This window comes from Vespula vulgaris, chromosome 23 (assembly GCF_905475345.1).
Source record: "Vespula vulgaris chromosome 23, iyVesVulg1.1, whole genome shotgun sequence".
Lineage (NCBI taxonomy): Eukaryota > Metazoa > Arthropoda > Insecta > Hymenoptera > Vespidae > Vespula > Vespula vulgaris.
The window spans coordinates 313,810-336,575 of record NC_066608.1 but is presented as its reverse complement, the minus strand read 5'-3'; the positions used below and the strand labels follow the sequence as shown (position 1 = coordinate 336,575).

Genomic DNA, 22,766 nt, shown 5'->3' with positions numbered 1-22,766 from the left:
GTAACATGTTACTTACAAAGTCACGATAGATGTGCAAGTACTTTGCATTTAGCCACTTAGTATACTATTAGTAAAAAATTGCTTGACTTTGTTATTCTCCCAGTGCAACATTAATATATTTCGAAGATGGTTTACAAAACACGCAATATAATTTGTCGCTATATGCGGCAAATTCTAAAGCGTGCTGTGTACATATATTGTGAAACTAGACGCTACTCTTGGTCAGGTTTTGCAGAACTTTCTTCATCATGAGCTGGACTATGCCATGTTAGGCGTTCTTCATAAAACTTAATTACAATTTGTGGGCACTTTTCATTAGCAACACGAGCAGGTACTAAATCAGCATCATCTGTGCCTTTCCATTTCATTAAAAACATCAGTTCTCCACTTGAATCTGTTGCTCCAATAATGCGCTCTGGTTCTAAATTTCTATCAAATCCTAAAATAAAAGCTTTAATATAATTTTAACCTCTTAAAACTTACTACTGGTAGAGTTAGTTTTGTTTGGTATAAATGAAACTTTCAATTGTTATATATTTACCTTCTGGTTTCTTTTCTTCTGTTGCTTTTTTCTTAGCTTGTGTTGGTGTAGGTGTGCTAGAACTCTTTCTCTTTTTTTGTTCTTTTTCTTCGTGTCTTTTACCAGACGCTGCTGCTTCTTTTTTTTTACGTTGTTCTTCAAATTGTGCTATTAAATCAGGACAATCAAGGTTTTCCTCAGGTTCCCATGTATTTTCGTCATTGGAATAACCTTTCCATTTAAGAAAATATTCTACCTAAAAATTTACATTATAAACATTTTTAATCAATGTGAATCATATATTGTTCTCAAATAAGATAAGACTATAAATATAATATACAATGTACCTTTCCTTTCACAACTCTTCTATCAAGGACCTTTTCAACACTGAATTCTTCTTCAGCTTCTCCTTCCGTAGCTGATGATTCCTTTGACTTGCTCATTATATCTCAAGTAATGCAACTAAAAAATATAAAGTAATATAATATAAAAAGTAACATTGAATTTAAATTATAATAAATCACACAAACAAACTATATTCTCTTTTACACTTTTTATTTATTTTTTCATATAAGGTTATCACTTTTATAGTTGTTTTAGATACAAAACATTTTACAGATAAGTCTTATTCATAATATGAGTATAGTTAGGTTAGTTGTATCAGTCAAATATATTATTTACTATTTTATTTAATAATATATCTATAATATTTCAATATAATTATATAAAAATAATGTTACATTTGAAATTTTCAGCAATTTTTTAAAATAAGAAGAAAAAATGCTTATAGAATATAAATAATATATTCAAGTCTTTGTTATTTGTTATGAGATAAAGAATATAAAAATCAAATTTTTATAAATTTGATAATATTAAAATCTATTATAAATATTGCAACAATTCGAAATTAATGTATATTTTGAAGAAACTAAGAAGAAAAAGTAATAAGTTAATGCAAAGAAAATGGCGGTAAAGTACCGAATGCTATATAAGAGTAATTCGTTTATACTGAACTTTAATAAAATTACTCTAAAATTCTATCTTGAAAACATATTACAACATAGACAATGTACGTCATAAATGAATTCCTTACTTCTTATTATATATTCACAAAAATCTCACTGTATATAAGTTCATAAACCGACGCGGTATCGTACTTCTGGCGCCTACGCTGTCCGGTTGCTGTTCAGTGTTGCCGGACGGAGGGAAATTTTAGCGATTGCGCAGTTGTCTTCCGTTACTGCAGCTTGTTTCGGCATCGGTGTATCGAAAGAAGAGGGAAATTTTGCCGATCATGTAGTTATTTTTTTACTTATAATTACTTATAATGTAATTAATTAAACTTAAAAAGATTAACCTGAATTTTCAATCATTATAAACATAAATAATTTATTCAAAGAAATTTATTTTATATTTTATGAATTAATGTAATAATTTTTATTTATTATTGTTTTGTGAAGACTAACGCCATATGGTGTTTAAAAAAGAAAACATCAGCGTTTGGAATTTTTTATTCGTTGAGAATCATGCTTATTGATTCACATTGATATGAATTAAATAAAAAAATATTTCAATAATAAATTGAAATAATTTTTTATTTATTATATATAATCGTAATAAATTTTATTTATTCGTGAATGTTCAATTTTTTTATACTTAGGAGTTCTATAAAAAATTGCAGACATATATGACTACATATGACTAGCAGCCAATCAGAGGAAGTTTTATATATAACGTAAAAATTAGTTTAAATTTCAAATCATTAAACTATTGTTTTTTTTTTAATTTTATTATAAGTAATTATAACATTATTTGGAAATATGTTTGTATTTAGATTAATGAACATATGTTGTTGTATAGTTATTGTGCATTATTTAATTAAGAATTATTTATTTTTTGAAAATACAATTAAATAATGTGGTTAAATTCGTCGTAACATTGATTACATCCATTTTTGTAATTCGTGTTACTTCAAAAATTAGTAGATATTTATTTGTTTCTTGTTACCAAGACAATTTATTTACGAATGTTGTCTTAACGATAGTAAGCTACTAAAAAGCTTTGCAATTCAAGGACATTGAGTTTGCCATGAAAGAATATTTGAATATTTGTCTTCTTTTCAAGGAAAAGGTAATCTACTCCAATTCTTACTTGACAATTTCATTTGCCTTTTATTGTTCACTATAATTAGAAATAAATCAACAGAATTTTTTCAAAAAATATATTTCAGTGACTTTTATTAAAATTATTTATTATTATTAGGAATCCAATTAACTTTTAAATTAAACAATGTTTTCATCTCTTAATGTTCTTTGTATATTATTAATAATAATGATTTGTTTTAATTATAATCCTAATTACTATCTAATAACTTCATAAAATTAATTTGCAAACAATTATTATAGGAGGAATATATTTTTATTGATAAATATTATATTATTATGCTTTTATATACATTACAGTAACAAAAATGTTAAAGTCAGAATCTGTGAGTACTGTAAGTGATCGGGAAGATGATATTGATGATTTAGATGGTTCCATTGTTTGGTCCCAAGAGGATCCTCTTTCACCTAATGAAATATTAGAAATGGAACCTGGAAGTGCATTAATGAGAACTGATGTATTTTCCCTTTGTCGATTATGTGCAGGAGAAACTCCAAATCCTATATATATATATTCTGAGTTAGGAGAGTCAATGAAATTGGCCCATAAAATGAACACTTGTTTGAGTATAAAGGTATTATTAAATAACATGATTTAAAAAATTTTTTTTATATTTTTTTTATATCATAATAATCTGATAACTTGTAATAATATATTGTAGGTGAGGAAAACAGATCCTTTACCTAAACAGCTTTGCATCGGATGTGTTGAGAAAATAAATTGGTGTGATGAATTTGATATTCAGTGTATCAAAGCGGAGGAAACTTTATTAGAGATTCTTAAAGAGAAGCAATCCTTTAATATTACAGAGTCAACAACAGAAAATATTTTAAATAACACTAAATCTTGCCCTCTCTGTATAGAAGGACATATGAATACTTGTCAAGATGCAATACAGAATCCAAAAGAAATCGAATTATATGATAGTGATATTGTTTTGGAAAGTAGTGATGAGGAGAAAATATTTCATGATTTCAAGGCTGATTATGAAGCAGGAAATCGATTAATTATGTTACAATGTTTAGGAAGTAAGCAGAAGTATTTGAAGTGCGGTGCATGTATGAATCTGTATCATACAAAAGAAACTTTGGATGGCCATAAATGTAAGCCAAATATACAAAATACTTCCAAGCCATATAAATGCTTTTTATGTAATGCTACATTTACTTTTGAGGAACGTTTAAATTTTCATATGCAATTTCATAAAGGTGCAAAAGCACTGTATTGTGAAATTTGCAAAATTACTTTTGGCAAAGAATTAAAATTATATTATCATTATAAGCGATATCATTGTAAGGATATGACTGTTTCATGTTTGCAATGTGGAAAATTATTTAGTAATCAAGAGGAACTTAGGATGCATGTATGCGTTGATGGTAAGAATAGACCACATGTGTGTGAAGTTTGTAACAAGGGATTTTCAGATGGATATACTTTAAAACGACATGTAGTAACACATCTACCAGAGAAACCATATAGATGTTCTCAATGTTCTAAAAGTTTTACACAAAAATCAAGATTAAATAAACATACAGCTGCACATGGTATAATTATTGAAAATAATCAAACTATATGGAAATGTGTTCGCTGTGGAGCAGCTTTCAATTGTTGCGATGATGCAGATAATCATTATAAAATACACGAGGATAAAGTAATATTAATAGAAGAATTATTAATATCCAAGATATACCATTGTGAATTCTGTAATATGCATTTTACTGATATTGAAAATTTAAAGAATCACCAGAATCAACACGTTGTGGAAAGACCTTATAGCTGCAATATATGCAAGACAATTTATAAATCATTCGCAGAAGTTGTTTTACATTGGAAAGAACATCCACGTGTGTTTAAAGTACTAACTGTATTCTTATGTGATATATGTAATAAAGATATGAAAGAATTATCTCTTCTTTACAAACATAAGCAAAAAAGACATCAACATGTACCACGTATTTCTGAAACTGGCAATATGAAATATATTTGTGAACTTTGTGGATCTATATTTGATCAAAAGGAAAATATACAAAACCATGGACGAGATCAATGCTCGAAATTCCCGTGCGACATATGCGGTAGTTTACTACCTACTGCAAATTCTCTTAATGCTCATAAAAGAAGACACAGTGGTTTAAGACCGTATGTATGCAATATTTGTGGTAAGAGTTACACTCAATCTAGTCACATGTGGACACATAAAAGATTTCACATGGGAGTAAAACCTTATGCATGTGAATATTGCGATCAGAGATTTACCATAAAGCCTGACTTAGCAGATCATACAAGAAAAAAACATACAAGAGAAAGACCTTTCAAATGCGACGTTTGCAATAAAGCTTTTCTAACTGGATCTGTGTTTTACCAACATAGATTGATACACAGAGGCGATCGTCGATATAAATGTCACTATTGCGAAAAAGCTTTTACAAGAACGGAAGCTCTAAACAATCACATAAAAATTCATACTGGGGAAAAACCACATGCTTGCGATGTATGCGGCCGATGTTTTCGGCAAAAGGGTGACATGAGAAAACATCGACGTACTCAGCATAATGCCAAACAAGAAGGACAATGAAATGTAAATGTTTTAAATTTATAACAAATTATTTCACCGATTATAGTTTGTCATATTTTCAATAAACAGTGAGATCTATATTTATAAAATAAACGATTTGATTTTTTTTATATCGTTTAGATTAACATTCAATATTTTTTATTTTTAGTAACATTAGTATATATTTCGAACTAATTTGTATAAAAGAACAATACATTTTAGTTAAATTTATTATGGAAATAATATTGCTACGATGACTAATTAATTTTGTAAAACGCGCGTGTCACAAATGGCAGGTGCGCAGATAGCAATTGCGTCGCAACAGTGCGGAGAACAGGTGATATTCCTAATGTCTCATGACTTTATCACTGTCACGTATTTAATCGTCATACGGACGATCATCGATATTTAGCATTTGGCTGTGACAGTATCAATTGTGTAAGAAAGTAGGCGATTTCCTTAAATTATTAAAAAATGAATAGTTCAATTACAAGATAAAATTGTGAAAAAGTGCTCCTAATTTTTTGGAGCGGATACGAGATTTACTTGTGTAAGTATGTACATCTGTCAAGGATTTTTCTTTACAGACAGTACGCATATAAATAAAAGGCTATTAGTTGTTTTACTACCGATAATCGAGGAGATCTTTCTTCTATTATATTATGACAAAATATTTTCCAATAGAATATAAACGATGTGTAACCTATAAATACAGTGTTCAATGTATCTACCATGTTGAAATATTGTAAGGAAAACATTCAATATTTTACAAAAAATGTACTATATTATTTAAATAAGTCCATATAGGAGGCATGTGCATTAAAGAGTCATTTCTAAAATCTATAATTAACATTGTAGTGTATTATATGGGAACACAATTTCAATCCAAGAGTAATAATTCTATAGTATAAGTTATATGTATAGAATATAAAAGATTGATACTTAAATATTATTAACTTATTTATTTTTTATTTAAAGCAGGTTTGAAAGATGGCTTTTCCACCTTTAGTGAGTTCTACACCTCCACCTTTGGATAATTTTGGTGATTCGGATGAAGATGAATTTGGAGATTTTACGGCTGGTGGAATCGATGGTACGATTACATTATAATATCAACTCGTTATGCAATTCATAGTATTTCAATCGCATATTTTTATTTAAAATTTGTGTATAGATAAAATTTCTATATTATGATAATTTTTTTTGTTTTACAGGCTTATCCATTACATCAGATTCACCACATAAAATTATCACTCCTATTCAAACACCAATAATGTCTGAAAATGTTTCTCCAAAAGTAAATGGAGTTAATTATTCTCCATCATCTAACATATGCTCTAAAAATGATAGCATTCTTAAATGTAATATTCCAGATGATGTTTTAATTGTTGAGAAAGCAGAAGATATTGTGAGCAACATAGAATTACACGATAATTCAGAAAATAGTAGTATTAAAAAAAATAATTTTGATGATAATAGTATCATTCAACACGATAACTTAAATCTATGTAGTGAGAATGATTTAAAAACTACAGAAAACAATAATGATACTTACGATATTTGTACTCAGGTCATCTTAGATAAAGTAAATTTTATTAATAAGAGTGTAGTCAGTAGCAATAATAGTAGCTTAGCGAATAGTGTGAAGACTGTGAGCGAGCATGAAGGTTCATTAAATAATTTGGAAGTCAATGATGATGTAGAACCTTTAAGCCTAGATTTAGATGACCCCACAAATACATCTGATGGATTACAACATCTAGACAATGATTTTTATAACTATGAACAATTTAAAGATTCTGCAGATTGGAGTAGTTTTGATAATAATAAAATATTGCATAAAGAGTTGTCAGTTTCACAAGCAAATTGTTTTGATCTACAGTACGAAATTGTAAGCAATTCATATAATGATACAATTGTTAATACAGTCAATGATACTCACTTAGAATGCAAGTCGATGGATGAAAGGATTAAGAAGAATGAAAGTAATAAAAGCATTGAGAAGTGTGATTCTATGCAAAATAGTAAAACATTATCCGATTCTCTTCCCTCTCAAGACAAGGATGTAAAAAATGTTGACATTTTTCCTCAATCAGACTGTGATTTAACTATTGAGGAGGATCTTAAAGAAATTGGAGGTACATTTGATAAAAGTGAAGCATTAAGTAATGATATTGTATATACCTCTTTCAATTCTGATTTGGGTATAGATAAAACTATAAGGGACAAATCAAATATAGGTTGTAAATTTGTAAATAACGATATTGGTACCTTGCCTAATCTATCATGGAGAGAAAATACAAATCTTGAATCAAATACATTTGATACACTGGATATAGTAGAAAATGTTAAAAGTGGAATAGTTAATAATAAAAGTATGATTGCAATCAATGAAAATACGTTTGCTGTGAATACAAATTTAAATAATGAAGAAAATTTCATAGAGTCTGCTTTAATAGATAATAATTCGTTCGATAAAGAAGATCCTAATTTTACAGATTTCAAATCTACTGAAGATCTTGATAGAGTGTCAATATCTGAATGCAGTTTAAATGTCATATCTGATAATTTATCTAATACAGTACAAATTGAGGATAACTTATCCAAGTTATCGAGCGAAACAGATTTTAGACAAAATCTCTCATCTTTTGTAAACGTATCACTGCCAACCAATAAAACATTTTCTAATCATATACAGGCAGAAAATAGCAATGTAAAAAATAATTCAGATTTGGAATGTGCCACTTATAACGATAGAACCTGTATAGAACATTTCGAAAATGATACTTTTTGCGATTATCAAGAAATGCAACAAGAAAACGCAATGCCAACACATAAAAAGAGTGATACTTTTCCAGTACTTTGTAACACAGAAAATGCAGACGATGATTTTGGTGATTTTACGAATTTTTCAAGCGTGGGAGATGAATGGACATCTAATGTAGTTAATCCCAAAGTACCTGAAACTGATGATGACTTTGGAGAATTTAATAATTTTGAATCATCAAACAGTACAGTAGAAACACAACAATTTAGTTTGAGAGAATCTATGTGTCGGATAGAAAATAAGAATGTGAGTTTAGAATTTATCAACAAAAACATCTATTAGCTTAGTATATCACTCAGAATATTAGCATTTTTACCGCATGGTTGTTTCTTTTGCATGTTATTAATCTATATTTTTATCGTTTAGTAATCATGTGATTATTTCCAGGCTGCAAACAAGATAGAAGATATAGTAACAAATATGTTTTGCGTGATGCCTACGCTTCCTGAAACTGATTTAAAACCTTTAATTACGAAAACAGATAAAATCTGGCAGTGCTTGAAAAATGTAGAAGAAACTAATGCTTTAACTTATCAATGGTCTAATAGTACTAGTAATAATGTGCTTTTAAATGCACTTGGCATTGATTCGCGTAATATCGTAAGTATACGTTTTTTTTCTCATGTAAAATATATAACTTTTAATAAACTATAAATCCTTTTTTATTTGCAGTTATTTGGGCCAAGATGGAATACTAGTGTTCCAAGGTTTGCAGCTAATCTTGGTTTTACCCCTTTAGAACCGATAAAGGCTTCTGTTGATTCTCCCCCGTCTACCACGAATAAGGTGCAAGGAGTGTCTACTTCAGATGTAAGTTTAATTTACAGATAATTTAAGTAAAAAACTCATTTAAAGCACAATTAATGTTTGCAAAATCATACCAGGAAGTACCTGCTGCCCAATTTGATTGGAATAGTTCTGGGCTTGTTAATCCTTTAGATGCTAGTAAGTATACATTGTTTAAAAAAAAATTACTACAATGCATAGAAAAAAATAATCTACATGTAAAAATGCGGAAAATATGAAACGAAGATTGCTTTGGCTTTTCAAATAAAACTACTTTTCTAAGCTATGCACGCATATATAAATGTATATAATACATCCTCTTAAATATCACAAACAATAATACAGGTGGTGGGTTATCAGCTCTTCTACCATTGGATTTATTGTGTCCGTTTGACCCTCTACTAACACCCCACTGTTCCACATATTCCGAATCCTATCATCAAACAGCTGCTTACACACGGGACTCCATATATTATTGTAAGTGGTAGTGCTAGCATTCCTTTACCCTTGCACTCTACTATTTTTACAAATGTATTTTTTATACATGCTGTCCATAAAAAAAGTTTTAATATACCTTAATAGATGATACTGTATTTATTCATCATTCATGTTAATATTCATAAGAAATATTTAATTTTATTATTGAACAGATTCGTCAGATCCAACCGTTATCTCCGAGAACAGCAATTTACAATCCATGAAAATATCAAATAAAAGTACTTTGAATCCTTTCAATAGTGGATTGAACGATAGCTTAAAATCTCAGAAACAAATACAAACGGGCAAAATGATCGAACCTCTACCAGGGCCACACATGATCGATTGGAAATTAAAAGAGGAACATGAAATAGGGGGTAAAGGAAAAAGTTTTCCGCATAAAGTATTAAAAAATGCTCCGTCAATAAACAATAAATCGTTCCTAGTAAGCAGTAATGCTACAAAAAGTCAAGACTTATATTATAGAAAGTCGTCATTGTCAAGAAGAGAACATTTGCAAAATGCAGAACATGTCACTGTGGACAGGTTTGGTAGACCCATGTCTGTACACGCAGAGACAATGAAAGTTCTGAATCAACTACCAGATTTATCCTTTTTAAGTGCTAGAACTTTATTGTTTAATCGTGAGCAAAAACAAATTGTTCAAGACTTAGGTGCCATGATAAATCGGAAAATGCCTGGCTGAGTAACGTCGGTCTGAATACGAGTTTGATAAGGTAACATGAACAGAATCGAAAAAATTTGTAATAGATACTCTCAACAATCAGTATAATCAAAAAAATCTTCTGCTACCTTTCAAACCTGTGTTCAGACCAACCTCTGATCCATCTTGGCTCTTCCATGTTGGTATCATTGAAGAAGTTATGTCCTAAATGATATAACTGATGCTTCGGTAATTTACTACTTATTGGCACACAACAATGCACTTGACATTCCAAGATATGATTGTTTGTGATTATTATGAATTGTTGTTATTATAGTTATCCTTAAAAGTATTTCAATTTGTTTTACAATTGTAATTTAATATCTTGTTTCCTTAACGGATAATTGTCAAATAGTTAAGGTAAATATGTGTTTACTTTCTTTTTATGTAGGTCACATAGTCACTAAATTTCAGTATATGAAATAGTACATGAGATATTTGTTAATATTATTTCGTTTGACCATGTTCTAGTCTACACGAATTGAAAGAAGTTCCACACATAATGTATGTGTATGTGTGTGTTAAATTTTGTTAAGATATACTCATTGCAAATCTTTACCTAAGATAATACCTAAGAGTTTGACCTCTTTAAAGTATTATCATATGATTCTGTATTTACGATATTGCATGTTGCTACTTTGCAACATGTTTGTATATTAGAATATTTAAAAAGAAAAAGAAACGAGCAAAAGACAGATAGATAATTTTCCATGCAAATATATTACTTTTACACTCAAATAACACTGTTATCCCTATTCCAATATAGAATAATTATTATATTCATAAATATTCATGTCAGTTAGGGCAAAAAATACTTAAGTCAGAAAACAGTGGCTATGGTTCAATTTAATCAAGAAAGAAAGAAAAATAATGCATTCTGAAGCTACTAGCAAAGAAAAGTATTTAAAACGTGATGTATATATGATGCATATACACATAAACACGTATTTTTATTTTTAAAGCGAGAGTGCATATTTTTCTTTGCTTCAATTATTTTAGACATGGTCTGCATACTAATTGTAAGTCAATTACTTTAGATCCAAACCAGTTTCAACTGTTAATACGTGTAATAAATCTGTCAAGTGACAATATAAAAAATTGCCCACATTTGTCCCTTGACATTTTTATTATATTTTCTCAATTTCTATAAAAAAGAAAAAAAAAGAAGAAACTAGGACGTGATACTTAAATATGTCATAAATAGCCTTTACATTGATTACCAAGATATTAAAATACTAAAAAATTGCTATTACTAAGTTCGTTATTTATTAATATTAATATTGTAATATATTATATATATATTTTATGTAAAATATTGTCGATAATAATAATACATAGGAAATCATTGAAAAGAAAATAGTATTATTCTTATTCAAACATTATATTGACGTTATAATTATTTAACTCACTTTTAAGGATTATCATTTTAGGATGAGACTTAAGATATATTTAGAAGTAGTGTTATATAATTATCTAGTTATTTTGCTTGTTATTTATTATCAAATTTCGATATGTTACGTTTATTGCATGTTGTTACGTTTTATTGTTATTTTATTTTGAAGTAGATACGCGCGGTAGATGGCAGTAGTGTATCTAAAAATGTAATGGCGGCATTGGGCCGCGTTGCACATATTCGACGCATGCGTAATTAACTAGCGTGTGGTAGAAGTGACGCCATTTTATAACAAAGGATTTACGTTTCAAATTGAGGAGAGTTCGTAAAATCGTTTCTCAGTGATTTACTTGTAGCGAAATAAAATGATCTTCGCCCAATCACGTAGCAGAACTTTTGAGAAGCGTTGCAAAAAGTAAGTTTACTGTATATATGGCATTGACATTTTCCATCCCACGATTATATTACGCACAACATATTGCGTGTTACATGTATACAAAAGTAGCACGAGAAAACATTGAGAACGATGAAAGTTGTGAATTATTTTGTGTAATTTGGTCTTGTAATTGCCTTGACTTTTTCTCAAATTTTTATTTTATACCATTTTTTTTAAAAGTTTATGATTTTATCATCGACCAAATTATACAACCAAAAATATAATATATACAAATAAACTACATATTATTTTGGTTCTTTATGTAAGTCAATTAAAAACATGAGATCATTATATTATTATTATTATTATATCTTTTTATTTTGCAGTTTTACAAATAAGAAAGATAAAAAGTATCTGTTTTCTCAAGAGTTATCAGTGATGATGAAGGCAAGTGGAAGAAACTTAAGGTCTGGCAAGACGTCAACCAACAGAACATCTAATAAGATTAATAAATCTACGATAAAATCTGATACTGCAATGACAAATAAAAAGACAGCTATGAAAACCTTAAGATCAACATCTAAAAAATCTGATTTAATCAAAATAGAAATGATTAAAGGGAAAGAAGAGAAAGAGATTGTATCAAGATCTAAAAGAAAAAGTACTACTGAAACTAGAAGTACAAAACGCATAGTTTTAAGTAGTAAGAAAAAAGCAAACATTCCAGAGGGAGTGAAGCTAAAAAATAAGACATCAAGTTTTCGACAAATGTCTCTAAAAGAATCCTTTTCAAATCAGGAGGCTTTGTCCAAACGACTTCGTCCAAGAAAAGAGTGTAGGAATTATTGCGAGGATTCTGTGTTACAGCAAACAAATATTGTATCTCAGCAGCAAAAAGATACAGAATTAAAAAATGAACCAGCAGTGAGTGATAAGTTAAAGTTGCCTGTGTATAAATCTGTGAAACTTAATGAAGAATCTTTAAGAAATATGAGTGATATATATGATTTTAAATTTGATGAGAATGACTCTAAAGAAAAATTGACAGGGAAAAGAAAAAGACGTATCGTTAATCGTGTGGGACAAAAGAGAGTAAAAAAAACTAAACGTCCTAGACAGAAAAAGGTAGCAAGAGTGGTTATAGAAAGATTGTCAAGTGATATAATATCGTTATGTACTAAAGAGAAAATTGAAGATAATAATGAACAAAAGCATGTGTTATTACCTTCTACTGATATTGTAGAGAAATCTGAAGGTGACATTGAAGATCAAAATGAATTACTGCCAACTGCTGATAATAACAAATTTGAAGCTGAATCTAATAATGTGCAAAATTTAGAAGCGAATCAATCACTATCAACACAAGCTGAAGATACGAAAAAGCATCCAGAGATTACTGTATCAAAACCTACTGTAATTCCTATCGAAAACCTTAATAATAATGAAATTTTGTTACTTGATACGCCATTAAAATCAAAGCCAGATAATTTTGCTCCATTTAGAAAAACTAGTATCTTTTGTAATAGAATTAAGTCACATCAAGAAAATACGATAAATGATTCTTTAATTAGTAAGTCTTTGTCACCGATTAAAAAAACATCCGTAAATTTTGATGTAGGTAGTCCTTGGAGATTATCATCGTTGAATACTTTTTCTCAAGTGAAGAATCTATTCCAAAGTACGCCACAACCTAGGACACTGGAGATATTACAAGGTAAAATTAAACAAAGTACAAAAGATCAAGCTACAAAATGCTTGGAGACTATTAAAAAGAATGACGTATCAGAAATAATTAATGAAGATATAAACAGGCAAAAAACTTGTGAAAAATTTAATTACGTAAACAGGAAAGTTGGACAAGCCATTAGGAAATTTGGCACAGAGATTACAAATTTAGATAATTCTGTATCAATAAACAACAATACTGTGATTACTGAGCAGTACGAAGAAATGGCAAATAATAAAGAATTAAGAGTTTCAAATAAGGATTTGCAGAATACAACTGGAATACAAGGATTACAGAATACTACATCAATGGATTCTTCCACGTTCAACGATACAACAGAAGATAAAGAAAATGCTGCTCCTAAATCTCCTTCAAAATCTAAGAAATTTTTAAGAAACAGATTGAGAAAAGTTACAGATACAAATTCTTCTCCTTTACGTAAAAAAAGACATATAAAGGATAAGGAAAATTCAAATATACAATCACTATTAGTTAGTACACAAACATTTAATCGCAGTGGTTCTTTGCCACACGGTCAAGAAGAAAAGCAGGAGCAAAGTACGGAAATTTTTGAACCCCAACCAGGACCGTCGGGCTTGCAAAAATTTAAATCTCCGAGTCAAAAACCGCTACAACAAACAAATTTAAATGCTTTCTTAAACATAACGGAAATGCCTCAGAGTACTAGAATAAATACGGCTCATGGTATTTTCGGTGATGCACAATCTACGCCTATTAGCGGTAAACCCATTAAGTCTATTAAAACGATAAACGATACAAAACATATGGGATTGGATAATGCTTTTGGATTTAACGAAGATATTGGCGATACGATCTTAGATATATCACCAATTTATTCTGATTTAACGAGTAACGATGTACAAGATAAAAATATTTTGAAAACGAATGTAGAAGAAACGAAAAGAAAGTCGGCATTTCCTATGAGATATTCACTAAAAGAAATAAAAAAAGATACCGTGCCAAAAAAAGTAAAGGTTGGCGAGAACAACGAAAAAGGTAAAGCAGAAGAACCTTTACCCGAGACGAAAAATAAGCTCATAGATACAGCCGCTTTTTCGGATACTTTCGATGTTTTGGGAGAAGTAAAAGAAGTAAAGAATGACTCAGTAGATATATCATTGTTTACCGATCTCGAGCCTACTCACTTTACACAGGTTTGTATCGTTATAATATTATCATATCTCGTGCTATCTTCGAGAGATTAATATATTTACTTCGATATTTATTTAGCCTCCTACGCGTTCGTACAAGAGGAAACGTAAAGTCAGATTTAATTTCAATGAAAGCGACAGCGAGGAAGACGAAGAAAATAATATTCACGCAACAGAGAAAAAAAGAAAAAAACATGGAAAATTGAAGGAACACGAAGTACGCAGAATGGAAGAATGGGTCAAAAGTATCAACGAAACTTTCCAAGAGATCGATCATCACGAATTGGTGGTGGAATAAAGTATACAAAAGTGGGATCAATTATTATAATATCTTTATTTTCATATAATGTATAATTTCTTTATCGTCGTTTTATCGTAGGGTCCTATTTTATTTTTTTTTATCACCCAATTTTTACAACGTATCGCGTAAGGTTTTATAATTATTTTAGTTGTAAATGTATATGTATACATAATTTATCACACTTCATATTTTCCTAGGTCCCTCGTTGTTTATACATTACTATACTATTGTAAGATTACGTAGAAAGCTTAAAAATGATATTAATATATTTATATCTGTTGAAAGTAATCGAAATATTTTTTATTTCATACGATCATTATACGGAATCGTATGGATCGTAAAACGTTCAGGAAAGAAATTATAAAAAATTAAAAAAAATGTAAACAATCGAAGCTTACGTATCTAGTTTTTTTCGAGGTCGATAATGCATCTGCGATGCGTTATCGTCCTCGCGTTTTTTTATCGAACGAGTCGAGTCGATAATATTAACGATCGTATTTCATTGACCATCAGGTAAAGGATCCGTATGGGTAAAGAAGAAAGAAAAAACATCTAGAGTCGATAACAGCGAGCGGGGGAGTAAGAGAGTCAAGGACTAGCAGTTTGAAGAAATCGTCGCTAGAGGCGTTCGTGTTGCGGCGCAGAAACGAGGGGGTGGGGAGGTCGCGAGCGATGCGCGCGCATCGAGCGAAGGGGAACATGCGCAGGAATACGGGCGAGTAAACCGTCTGGACGGTTAGTGCATGGCGGCCCGAGGCCCGTATCGATATCGTCGTATCGCGCACCACTCGAGCTGACGTCCCGGCCGGGCACGAGTGCGTGCGTGCGTGCGCGCGGTGCGCCGGATTTCTCTCTCTCTCTCTCTCTCTTTCTCTGTCTCTCTGTCTCCGTCCGTCCGTCCGTCTCTCTCCTTTCATCCGACCTATCTATCTATTTTTCTCTCTCTCTCCCTCTTCCTCCTTCCCTTTCCCCAGACTATTTCCCTCTCTGTCTTCTCGGTCGCGCACATCTCTTCCTCCTTACGCGTTCCTTGCGCGATTCCTTTCCTTTTATCATCGTCGTCGTCGTCGTCGTCGTCGTCATCATCCTCATCCTCATCCTCATCCTCCTCCTAATAACCAGCCTCCACCCTTTTTATTTTCCATCTCCCTTCCAACAGTCCCTCTTTTTCCCTCCTCCCTGCGCCTAACCTCTTCGGGAGATCGCGCGCGCGCGCGACCGTGCGACGCGATCGTGGCGCGTTTTATGCCAAAGTGCGCGACCGGCTTAACGCACACGCTCGTTCCTCCTCGCGTCACGCGAGTATCTCGTGTCCCGATCGAGTAGTGCCTCAGTCATTCCTGTAAGCCTTCTTTATCCTTCTGGAATTCGAGGACACGGTTGCAGGGCAACGAGCTGCCTGTCTAGGATAAAGAGAGAAAGAAGAGCAGAAGAAGAAGAAGAAGTACGTCCTTCCGGTGAGTCTTCTTCCTTCCTCAAATATTTTTTATTCTCTCGTCTCGTGCCTCGTCGTATCTACGGCATCTCTATTAAAATCGTTTCTTTCCGTTCGAATTCCTACGAACAGGAATCGTCTTCGCGAGTTAACGCTCGAGTCGGTGAGTCGTTCGGTCTGATGTCATCGTCGTTCAATGTCAAAGGAAGTCGTTCCTATCGCGTGTCTTTCACGATCTCGCGGAACGTCACACACTTTCCAACGCATCGTAGTCGAACGTCACTCTTTGCGCACGTTACTTTTCCGTCACGAGTCGACCCAAGTACTTGCACGTTCCTTCGATATTACTCCTCTTGCAAGAACTCGCTCGATCCGCGATAAGCTACGATCTTCTCGTAGAACGTCCTATAGGAAATAGATAAAAGAAATAATAAAAAAAAGAAGAACTAGTCTCGCGAGATATCAGGCAAGAATCTTTTTTGCTCCGAGGAACGAATCGACCATTTCCTTCGATGTAACTGATTTTTTCTTCCTATTTTTTTTTTTTTTCAATTTTTTTTCCTTCCTTTCTTTCGTCGTCTCTTCTCCCTTATCGAGCCGTCATCTCGCAGTCGTACGAAAGAGAGAAAAGAGAGGAGAAGTAGCGCGGACGAGACGGCTTTCCTTCTCGTTTTCATTTCCGATCGGAGAGGAGAAGGACGAGATGGTTCTGCCTCGGAGTTGGACGCGTACGAAAGAACGAAAGAACGAGTCGGTGCTCGGCCGGCTCTGATACGCTGCCTAACGATCCGGAAAACGTTCGAGGGGACGAGAATCGATTCGTTCTTCGTGAATGCGAACACGTCGATCTCTTTCTCTCTTTCTCTTTTTCGCTCTCGTGCCTAACGAAAAAGAAAGGAGAGCATGGAAAACAGTATAATACTCTCGAACGGCAGCATCCCACTCACTGTCGGTCACGCGTTACTCCACAGCGGCGTTCCCAAACGACGCCACAGGTGTGGTCGTTGACTCCGACGTCGAACGCTCTCGTGCGATCGTACCGTCGAATCGATTTCATACCGATTTAATAGGAAAATTTTCATACCGATTTAATAGGAGAAAAGGAAAACCGGCTTTGCCAAACGTCTCTGATTTTCTCTGCGGAACCGAACGACCTGCCATAGAACTCTTCTGCTAGAGAAGACGTTTCGAATCAACGCTATTTCCTTTATATGGTTTTTCGTTTTTTTTTTGTTTCTTTTTTTTTACGGTCGAGTCTTCGGAATACTGGTTAAACGAACTTTAACAGGAAGTATGAAAAATGTAGAACGACGTGGAACGATTCTCGATTACAAGGCCAGCGTCTATCGTTTCGCACGTTCGTCCTATTAAGTCTGGTAATTATGCGGTAGCCTCTCTGTACTAATTGTAGGTTAAACGTTTATAGGCAGATTAGATTAGATAGGAGTACAACAAAAGAAACAAAACAAGGGGACGATCTCGGTCTATTTTCCGTTTAGATGGCCTATATACGTCGATGTAGATAAGAACGTTGGTATCGTTGGCATCCTTAGCGTCGTTCGAGTCCCAGTTTCCGGGAACGAAAGGAATTTCATCGTCCTTACGAAAGATCGCGCGATCGATCCACGGGGACGAACGTGGGGTAAAAGTTCGTTCGTGGAAAAGCTATCTCTCGAGGTTTAATTCGACGATCCTCGACGCTGCCCGTTAGATTTCATAAAACGATCGTACGGGTTACGCTCGATTTACTCGTTTCCGGAACGAATCGCGTCTACTCTGTATTTCTGTACGTCGCTCGACTTGTAATCGCCCGATGTAAACTCGCAATCGTTTCATAAATGGTTCTATTATTTTTGTATCGTTTGTTCCTCGAAACATCTTTACCGAATAGTTTTCGCGCATGGACATTATTTTCCCTCGTAGCTCAAGAGAGCTAATTCGAGAACGGACTTTCATTTACGCTTTAAATCGAGCGAAACGTGACGTCCAACGTCCAACGCAACGAAGAGAAAGAGAGAGAGAGAGAGAGAGAGAGATACTCGTTTACGTGATTCTAAATACACCTATTCGGACAATGGAGCTAGTTTCGAAATACGAAAATAGCCGCTTATCTGGTCGTTAATGTATTAGCTCGATGTTTGAGATAAATTACGATACGGTCGGTCGCCGCGTATCAAATTAGATAGGATCGAACGAGTTTTTTTCGTTGAACGATCTACGCTTCAATCACGCGTTTCTTGAACGGAGCTCTCGATTCGAGGCTAACGCAGAAGACGGTTAAAATCGAGAAGAGAAAACGATATATCTAATCGCTCGTTATCGGTTAAAACTTACGTTGTTCCTTATCGTCGAGCCGCGCGAAGATCCACTACGTTTGCCGAGCTCTCTTCTCGAGCAAGCTGTTTTTTAACCGCGTAGATAATCCACCTCTCGTGGTTACGGTAGTACCGGAAACGGAAACGAGGAGACAGGTATAGTATGCGCGTCGCATCGTAACCTCGCCTCGGATGTTACCTCCGTAGAAAGCCAAAACCATTCGCTCGGTCTATTAGCGATAATACGCCGAGAGTATCCTCTATCGCGTCGCATCGAAATGGGAAAGAAACGTTGGGGAAGATTCGTATTTCGAGATTAAATGCGATAGGCCAGAATTCGTTTTATCGTCGGGGCGAAACGTTTTTTATCGAATGAAACGAACGGTCACGGCGAGACACCGGACTCTTTCCAGCTTTTCCTTTTTTATTTCTCTTTCTCTCTGGCTCTATCTCTCTCTACGTCTCTCGCTTTCCGATCGATTTAGAGCGTCGTATCGATCACGCAACGGGGATTCAAATTCCACGGATCCGCTCGTACAGATCGGTCTAGATCGCGCGATAAAACTCTCTCGTGGTTTCCAATCATCGCCGGCTCGCTCGTTTGGATATAACCGAGATATTCCATTATAGCTTAAACGATATAATTACGTTCCTATCTCGAGTCTCCTTCGAGCAGAAACGAGATGGAAACGAGATGGAAACGAGATGGAAAGTTCATTTAGATCGCGATAATTCTCGTTGGAGTCTCCTCGGATCATTAAGGTATTAAAGTAGGAAGACAATGACCGAGCTCTGAGTCGACGGGCACCAGAGAGGAGAGCAAGAAAACCGTTGGACTCGACGCGGCGATACGCATGCACGCGTTTGCTTCTCCGCAAGACGAAACAGAGGCACGTTTATGCCGAAGGGAGAGTACCGCTCTCTCGAGTCGGGAGAGCGGTCACTCGAGTAGTAGCGAAATAGAAGTCGACGTTACGAAAGTTTCCTCGAAGAACTCGGAAACTTCTCGCCTAACGCGTCGGACCGTTCTCCTCGCAGCTTTCTTCGTTTATCAACGTCCGGCGCGTTTCGATGGTCGACGAGCACGAAATAACTATCGCGCCCACTTTTCTTTATTAAACGAGCCGCGCGACTACACCTTTAACATTTTCCATCGTGGAAGCGTTTATTTATCCTCTCTCGCGAGAAATTCATTATATCTTTGTATCTTCGAGTATCGTCTTTCGCGATCATCGACTTTGCCTCGGTCGACCGTGCACCTTTATTGACCTCGGTCATGACCTCGATAGCTATACGGGTGCGGGAAGATATCAAAGAACGTCGTTAGACGGACCCTTTGCCCTTAGCTCTCTCTCTCTCTCTCTCCCTATCCTTCTTCGTCTCGATCGCCGTTGCTTCTTCCCTTCGTTGATATTCTTATTCGAGTCGATAAAAGGTCGCTTTTCGAAGACGTAACTCCTTCGGCTATTAATAGAGTCTCCCTTTCTCTATCTTTTTTGGTGCTGCCGCTGGCAGAAGCCCTTCGTCGATGCGTACACGCCACTCTCGAGAGACGGAATGCTCCGAACGAGGAGACGAAGGAGAAGAGACGACGGCGGGTGTACACATCGTGCGGCCTTTTTGCCGCACACCGGAGGAGGACGAGCACACTTGTGCGGTTCGTTCGCATACGCGTTCTCTCTCTCTCTCTCTCTCTCTCTATTTCTCTCTCTCGCAACCTCATCGCGCGCGCATCCCCTTTTACGCTGGGCCCTCGGCTCAGCGCCCAGACAGAAAAAAGTGTCCAATAAAAATAAGTCCTTAAAGTGGTTCCCGCTAGTGCACGCGCGCGCGCACCAACTCTTTCTCTTTCCGCTTCTCTCTTGATCTTCCTCGCTTCGCATTTTCTTTAATCTCCGTTCGCCATCGGGTGTCGAGAAAATTTATTTTTTCTTCTCCTCTTTTTTCTTTTTTTTCGGTCTTTCGCGGAACCACCTAAACGATAAAGTATTGGCTTTACGATATCTTTGTTGCTTCGAGCCGATGAAAAGCCCGCGAGCGTCGCGATTCTTTCTCTACTATGGCGAGTATTTTTTTTTGTTTTCTCTTTTCTTTTTTCTTTTTTCTTCAAGAGAGACTTTTATTTTTGTCCCAGTTGCGACGTACTTTATCGCGTCCTTCGGGATTATATAAAATATAATCTTAGCTTTTCGATCGAGTTTCAGCTTGGAATCTTTTGTCGTCTACGTGAATCATCCTCCATCGTGATACATTATCGAGACTCTCGACAACGTTTCGTGGACGAGAAGGAGTTCAATAAAAATAAGTACCGAGTAGTCGATAGATTTTTTTTTAATCTTTTTTCTTTCTTCCCTCTTTCTGACTCATCGAAGTATATCGGACCGGTCTATATCCGACAGTTATGAAAGAGTCGAACGGTCCTGCCGTTATTGCTATCTTAAACGTTTTTGATCTTTAATTCGTGAACTTTGTTCCTTGGAAAATTGAAAGCGAACACTGAGACGTTTCCTGGACGTTTATGGTAGCGGAACGTTTCGAATGTTATCGCAGAAGTTTTAGCGCATCGCTTGTGCCGTCGCTTATCTCGAATCGTCGTCATTTGCAAACGTCGCTGCATCGTAGACGCGAAAGTATATCTGCGATGCGTAAGTACGCCTTCGTAGTCGCGATCCTCGAGCATCGCGATAACCTTGCCGATTCGACGACGATTCTTAGAGAGTCTTAGTCACGAGTTTGTTTTTTTTTTAAATAAATTTTTCCTCGCCAATGAATAGGACGTTCGAGTCGTTGAGAGCTTTTTTCACGTTATTGCGAATCAATTTTATCTGTTCGATTAATGTCATTCGCGAGCATTAAAGTAACGTAAATGTTTCTTCGTTTTCTCTCTGCGTTTTTACCGTTTCGTCAAAGCTAATGGAAATCAATGGAGCATTAAACGCGTTACGAAGCTCGACAAAGGCTCGCAGTTCTCCTAAGAGGCTGTTTGTACCCTCGCTGGCGTTCGACACCTCCCTCTTATTAACCCTTTCCTTTTTCGGTCGTTTTTAATCGACGAAAGTTAATTCTCGAGCTCGGGAAGGGTGTTTCCTCGGTACTCGTCGAGCCTTTGGCCCTCGCGGACCTAGCGTTTATCGCGAATGTTTGCAGGGTTTATCTTGGCGCACTTTGGAACGAAGTCGAGTGGCCGAGTCGAGTTAGTCGCGACCGTGCGACCCTCGGATTAGAACGACCACGCGGACGAGAGGTACGTACGTATTACACGAAGAACCGTTTTAATCGTCTTATCGCGTCTTAAAGAAAAAACGATTAAAAATTTTACAAGCCGTCGATGTTCCTTTAAATCAATTTTCTCAACCTTCTACCGAAATCGCTGTCGTCTGGAAGAATACGTTCGACAATAAGTATACACCTGTGCGGTAGGACGCGTGCCTTCGCTAGTTTTCAAACGCAATAGTACCTTCTTCGTGCCTTCGAGTAGCACCGCGTTCGAGAAGTTACACGCGATTTCGTCATTCGTTACACGATGCTACGGGCACGCACGCACTCACGCACGCACGCGCTCTTAGACCGTGCCGATAGCGAAGAGAAAGTAGCGGAGGTCTTTCCTCCTGCGAAGAGGGAGAGAGACTTCCTTCGATTTTCCTGGCCTCGCGTGCGACCTTTCCATATTTTCCCTTTAATCGCGTCCTCGTCCTTCCTTGGCTAGGATCGTCCTCGCTCGTATTTTTTACTTTACCAGAGTTGCTTTCCTCTATTTTCTTTCCCACATATTCTAGCTTATCTATTATTGGATTTTTATCCAATTAACACGGTAGCTGATACAAAGTACCGATACTTGTATTAAAAATAGAAATAAGAGCCGAGGCTATAAAGGGGTTCGCACGACATTCACTTTGCTACGACCTGACTGCGATCGACTAACTTTTTCCTCGGACAAGTAAATAAAAGTAGGAGGAAGAGCGCGGAGAGCAAAAGAAAACAGCGGTCACCTCGCCAA

The 22,766-nt window shown here is 35.0% G+C and overlaps 5 protein-coding genes across 8 annotated transcripts in view; 4 read left to right on the top strand and 1 right to left on the bottom strand.

The window, feature by feature from the left end:
* Positions 1–87: 87 nt before the first annotated feature.
* Positions 88–1,761, bottom strand: LOC127071896 (chromobox protein homolog 1-like). The gene is made up of 4 exons (XM_051011707.1): positions 1,614–1,761; positions 868–982; positions 542–776; positions 88–439 (listed from the first exon to the last, which is right to left on the bottom strand). Exons 2-4 carry the CDS (start codon positions 961–963, stop codon positions 213–215), a joined length of 558 nt encoding a protein of 185 aa, XP_050867664.1. The 5' UTR covers positions 964–982; positions 1,614–1,761; the 3' UTR covers positions 88–212.
* A 524-nt stretch (positions 1,762–2,285) lies between these two features.
* Positions 2,286–5,433, top strand: LOC127071893 (zinc finger protein 678-like). Of its 2 annotated transcripts, XM_051011700.1 has the most exons (4): positions 2,286–2,650; positions 2,983–3,257; positions 3,345–5,261; positions 5,407–5,433. In XM_051011700.1, the coding sequence occupies exons 2-3, from the start codon at positions 2,991–2,993 to the stop codon at positions 5,256–5,258; spliced, it is 2,181 nt and encodes a 726-aa protein (XP_050867657.1). In that variant the 5' UTR covers positions 2,286–2,650; positions 2,983–2,990; the 3' UTR covers positions 5,259–5,261; positions 5,407–5,433. The 2 variants fall into 2 exon arrangements, with proteins under 2 accessions (XP_050867657.1, XP_050867656.1); XM_051011699.1 differs by lacking the exon at positions 5,407–5,433 and having other exon boundaries at positions 2,287–2,650; positions 3,345–5,327.
* A 110-nt stretch (positions 5,434–5,543) lies between these two features.
* On the top strand, positions 5,544–11,408 carry LOC127071891 (aftiphilin). Of its 2 annotated transcripts, XM_051011696.1 has the most exons (8): positions 5,544–5,787; positions 6,216–6,330; positions 6,452–8,310; positions 8,452–8,664; positions 8,737–8,874; positions 8,949–9,009; positions 9,196–9,327; positions 9,501–11,408. In XM_051011696.1, exons 2-8 carry the CDS (start codon positions 6,228–6,230, stop codon positions 10,031–10,033), a joined length of 3,039 nt encoding a protein of 1,012 aa, XP_050867653.1. In that variant the 5' UTR covers positions 5,544–5,787; positions 6,216–6,227; the 3' UTR covers positions 10,034–11,408. The 2 variants fall into 2 exon arrangements, with proteins under 2 accessions (XP_050867653.1, XP_050867654.1); XM_051011697.1 differs by lacking the exon at positions 9,196–9,327 and having other exon boundaries at positions 5,545–5,787.
* Positions 11,409–11,691: 283 nt separating this feature from the next.
* Positions 11,692–15,307, top strand: LOC127071856 (uncharacterized). 2 transcript variants are annotated; one of them, XM_051011613.1, is made up of 3 exons: positions 11,692–11,859; positions 12,207–14,721; positions 14,798–15,307. In XM_051011613.1, the coding sequence occupies exons 1-3, from the start codon at positions 11,810–11,812 to the stop codon at positions 15,014–15,016; spliced, it is 2,784 nt and encodes a 927-aa protein (XP_050867570.1). In that variant the 5' UTR covers positions 11,692–11,809; the 3' UTR covers positions 15,017–15,307. The 2 variants fall into 2 exon arrangements, with proteins under 2 accessions (XP_050867570.1, XP_050867571.1); XM_051011614.1 differs by lacking the exon at positions 11,692–11,859 and adding an exon at positions 11,890–12,142.
* Positions 15,308–15,764: 457 nt separating this feature from the next.
* The window catches only part of LOC127071855 (amyloid beta A4 precursor protein-binding family B member 1-interacting protein), a 94,072-nt gene continuing 87,070 nt past the window's right edge, over positions 15,765–22,766 (top strand). The window contains exon 1 of the mRNA XM_051011609.1: positions 15,765–16,476. The gene's annotated coding sequence lies outside the window, so the exon portion shown is untranslated. The remainder of the gene's footprint in view (positions 16,477–22,766) is intronic.

Coding starts and splice junctions, on each gene's coding strand:
- LOC127071896 (XM_051011707.1), bottom strand. CDS start 963: ATGAGCAAGTCAAAGGAATCATCAGCTACGGAAGGAGAAGCTGAAGAA. Junction 777..867: donor GAAGAGTTGTGAAAGGAAAG/GTACATTGTATA, acceptor GTAAATTTTTAG/GTAGAATATTTTCTTAAATG. Junction 440..541: donor AGAAGAAAAGAAACCAGAAG/GTAAATATATAA, acceptor CTTTTATTTTAG/GATTTGATAGAAATTTAGAA.
- LOC127071891 (XM_051011696.1), top strand. CDS start 6,228: ATGGCTTTTCCACCTTTAGTGAGTTCTACACCTCCACCTTTGGATAAT. Junction 8,665..8,736: donor GCATTGATTCGCGTAATATC/GTAAGTATACGT, acceptor TTTTATTTGCAG/TTATTTGGGCCAAGATGGAA. Junction 8,875..8,948: donor AAGGAGTGTCTACTTCAGAT/GTAAGTTTAATT, acceptor AAATCATACCAG/GAAGTACCTGCTGCCCAATT.
- LOC127071856 (XM_051011613.1), top strand. CDS start 11,810: ATGATCTTCGCCCAATCACGTAGCAGAACTTTTGAGAAGCGTTGCAAA. Junction 11,860..12,206: donor TTTGAGAAGCGTTGCAAAAA/GTAAGTTTACTG, acceptor TTTATTTTGCAG/TTTTACAAATAAGAAAGATA. Junction 14,722..14,797: donor AGCCTACTCACTTTACACAG/GTTTGTATCGTT, acceptor ATATTTATTTAG/CCTCCTACGCGTTCGTACAA.
- LOC127071893 (XM_051011700.1), top strand. CDS start 2,991: ATGTTAAAGTCAGAATCTGTGAGTACTGTAAGTGATCGGGAAGATGAT. Junction 3,258..3,344: donor ACACTTGTTTGAGTATAAAG/GTATTATTAAAT, acceptor AATATATTGTAG/GTGAGGAAAACAGATCCTTT.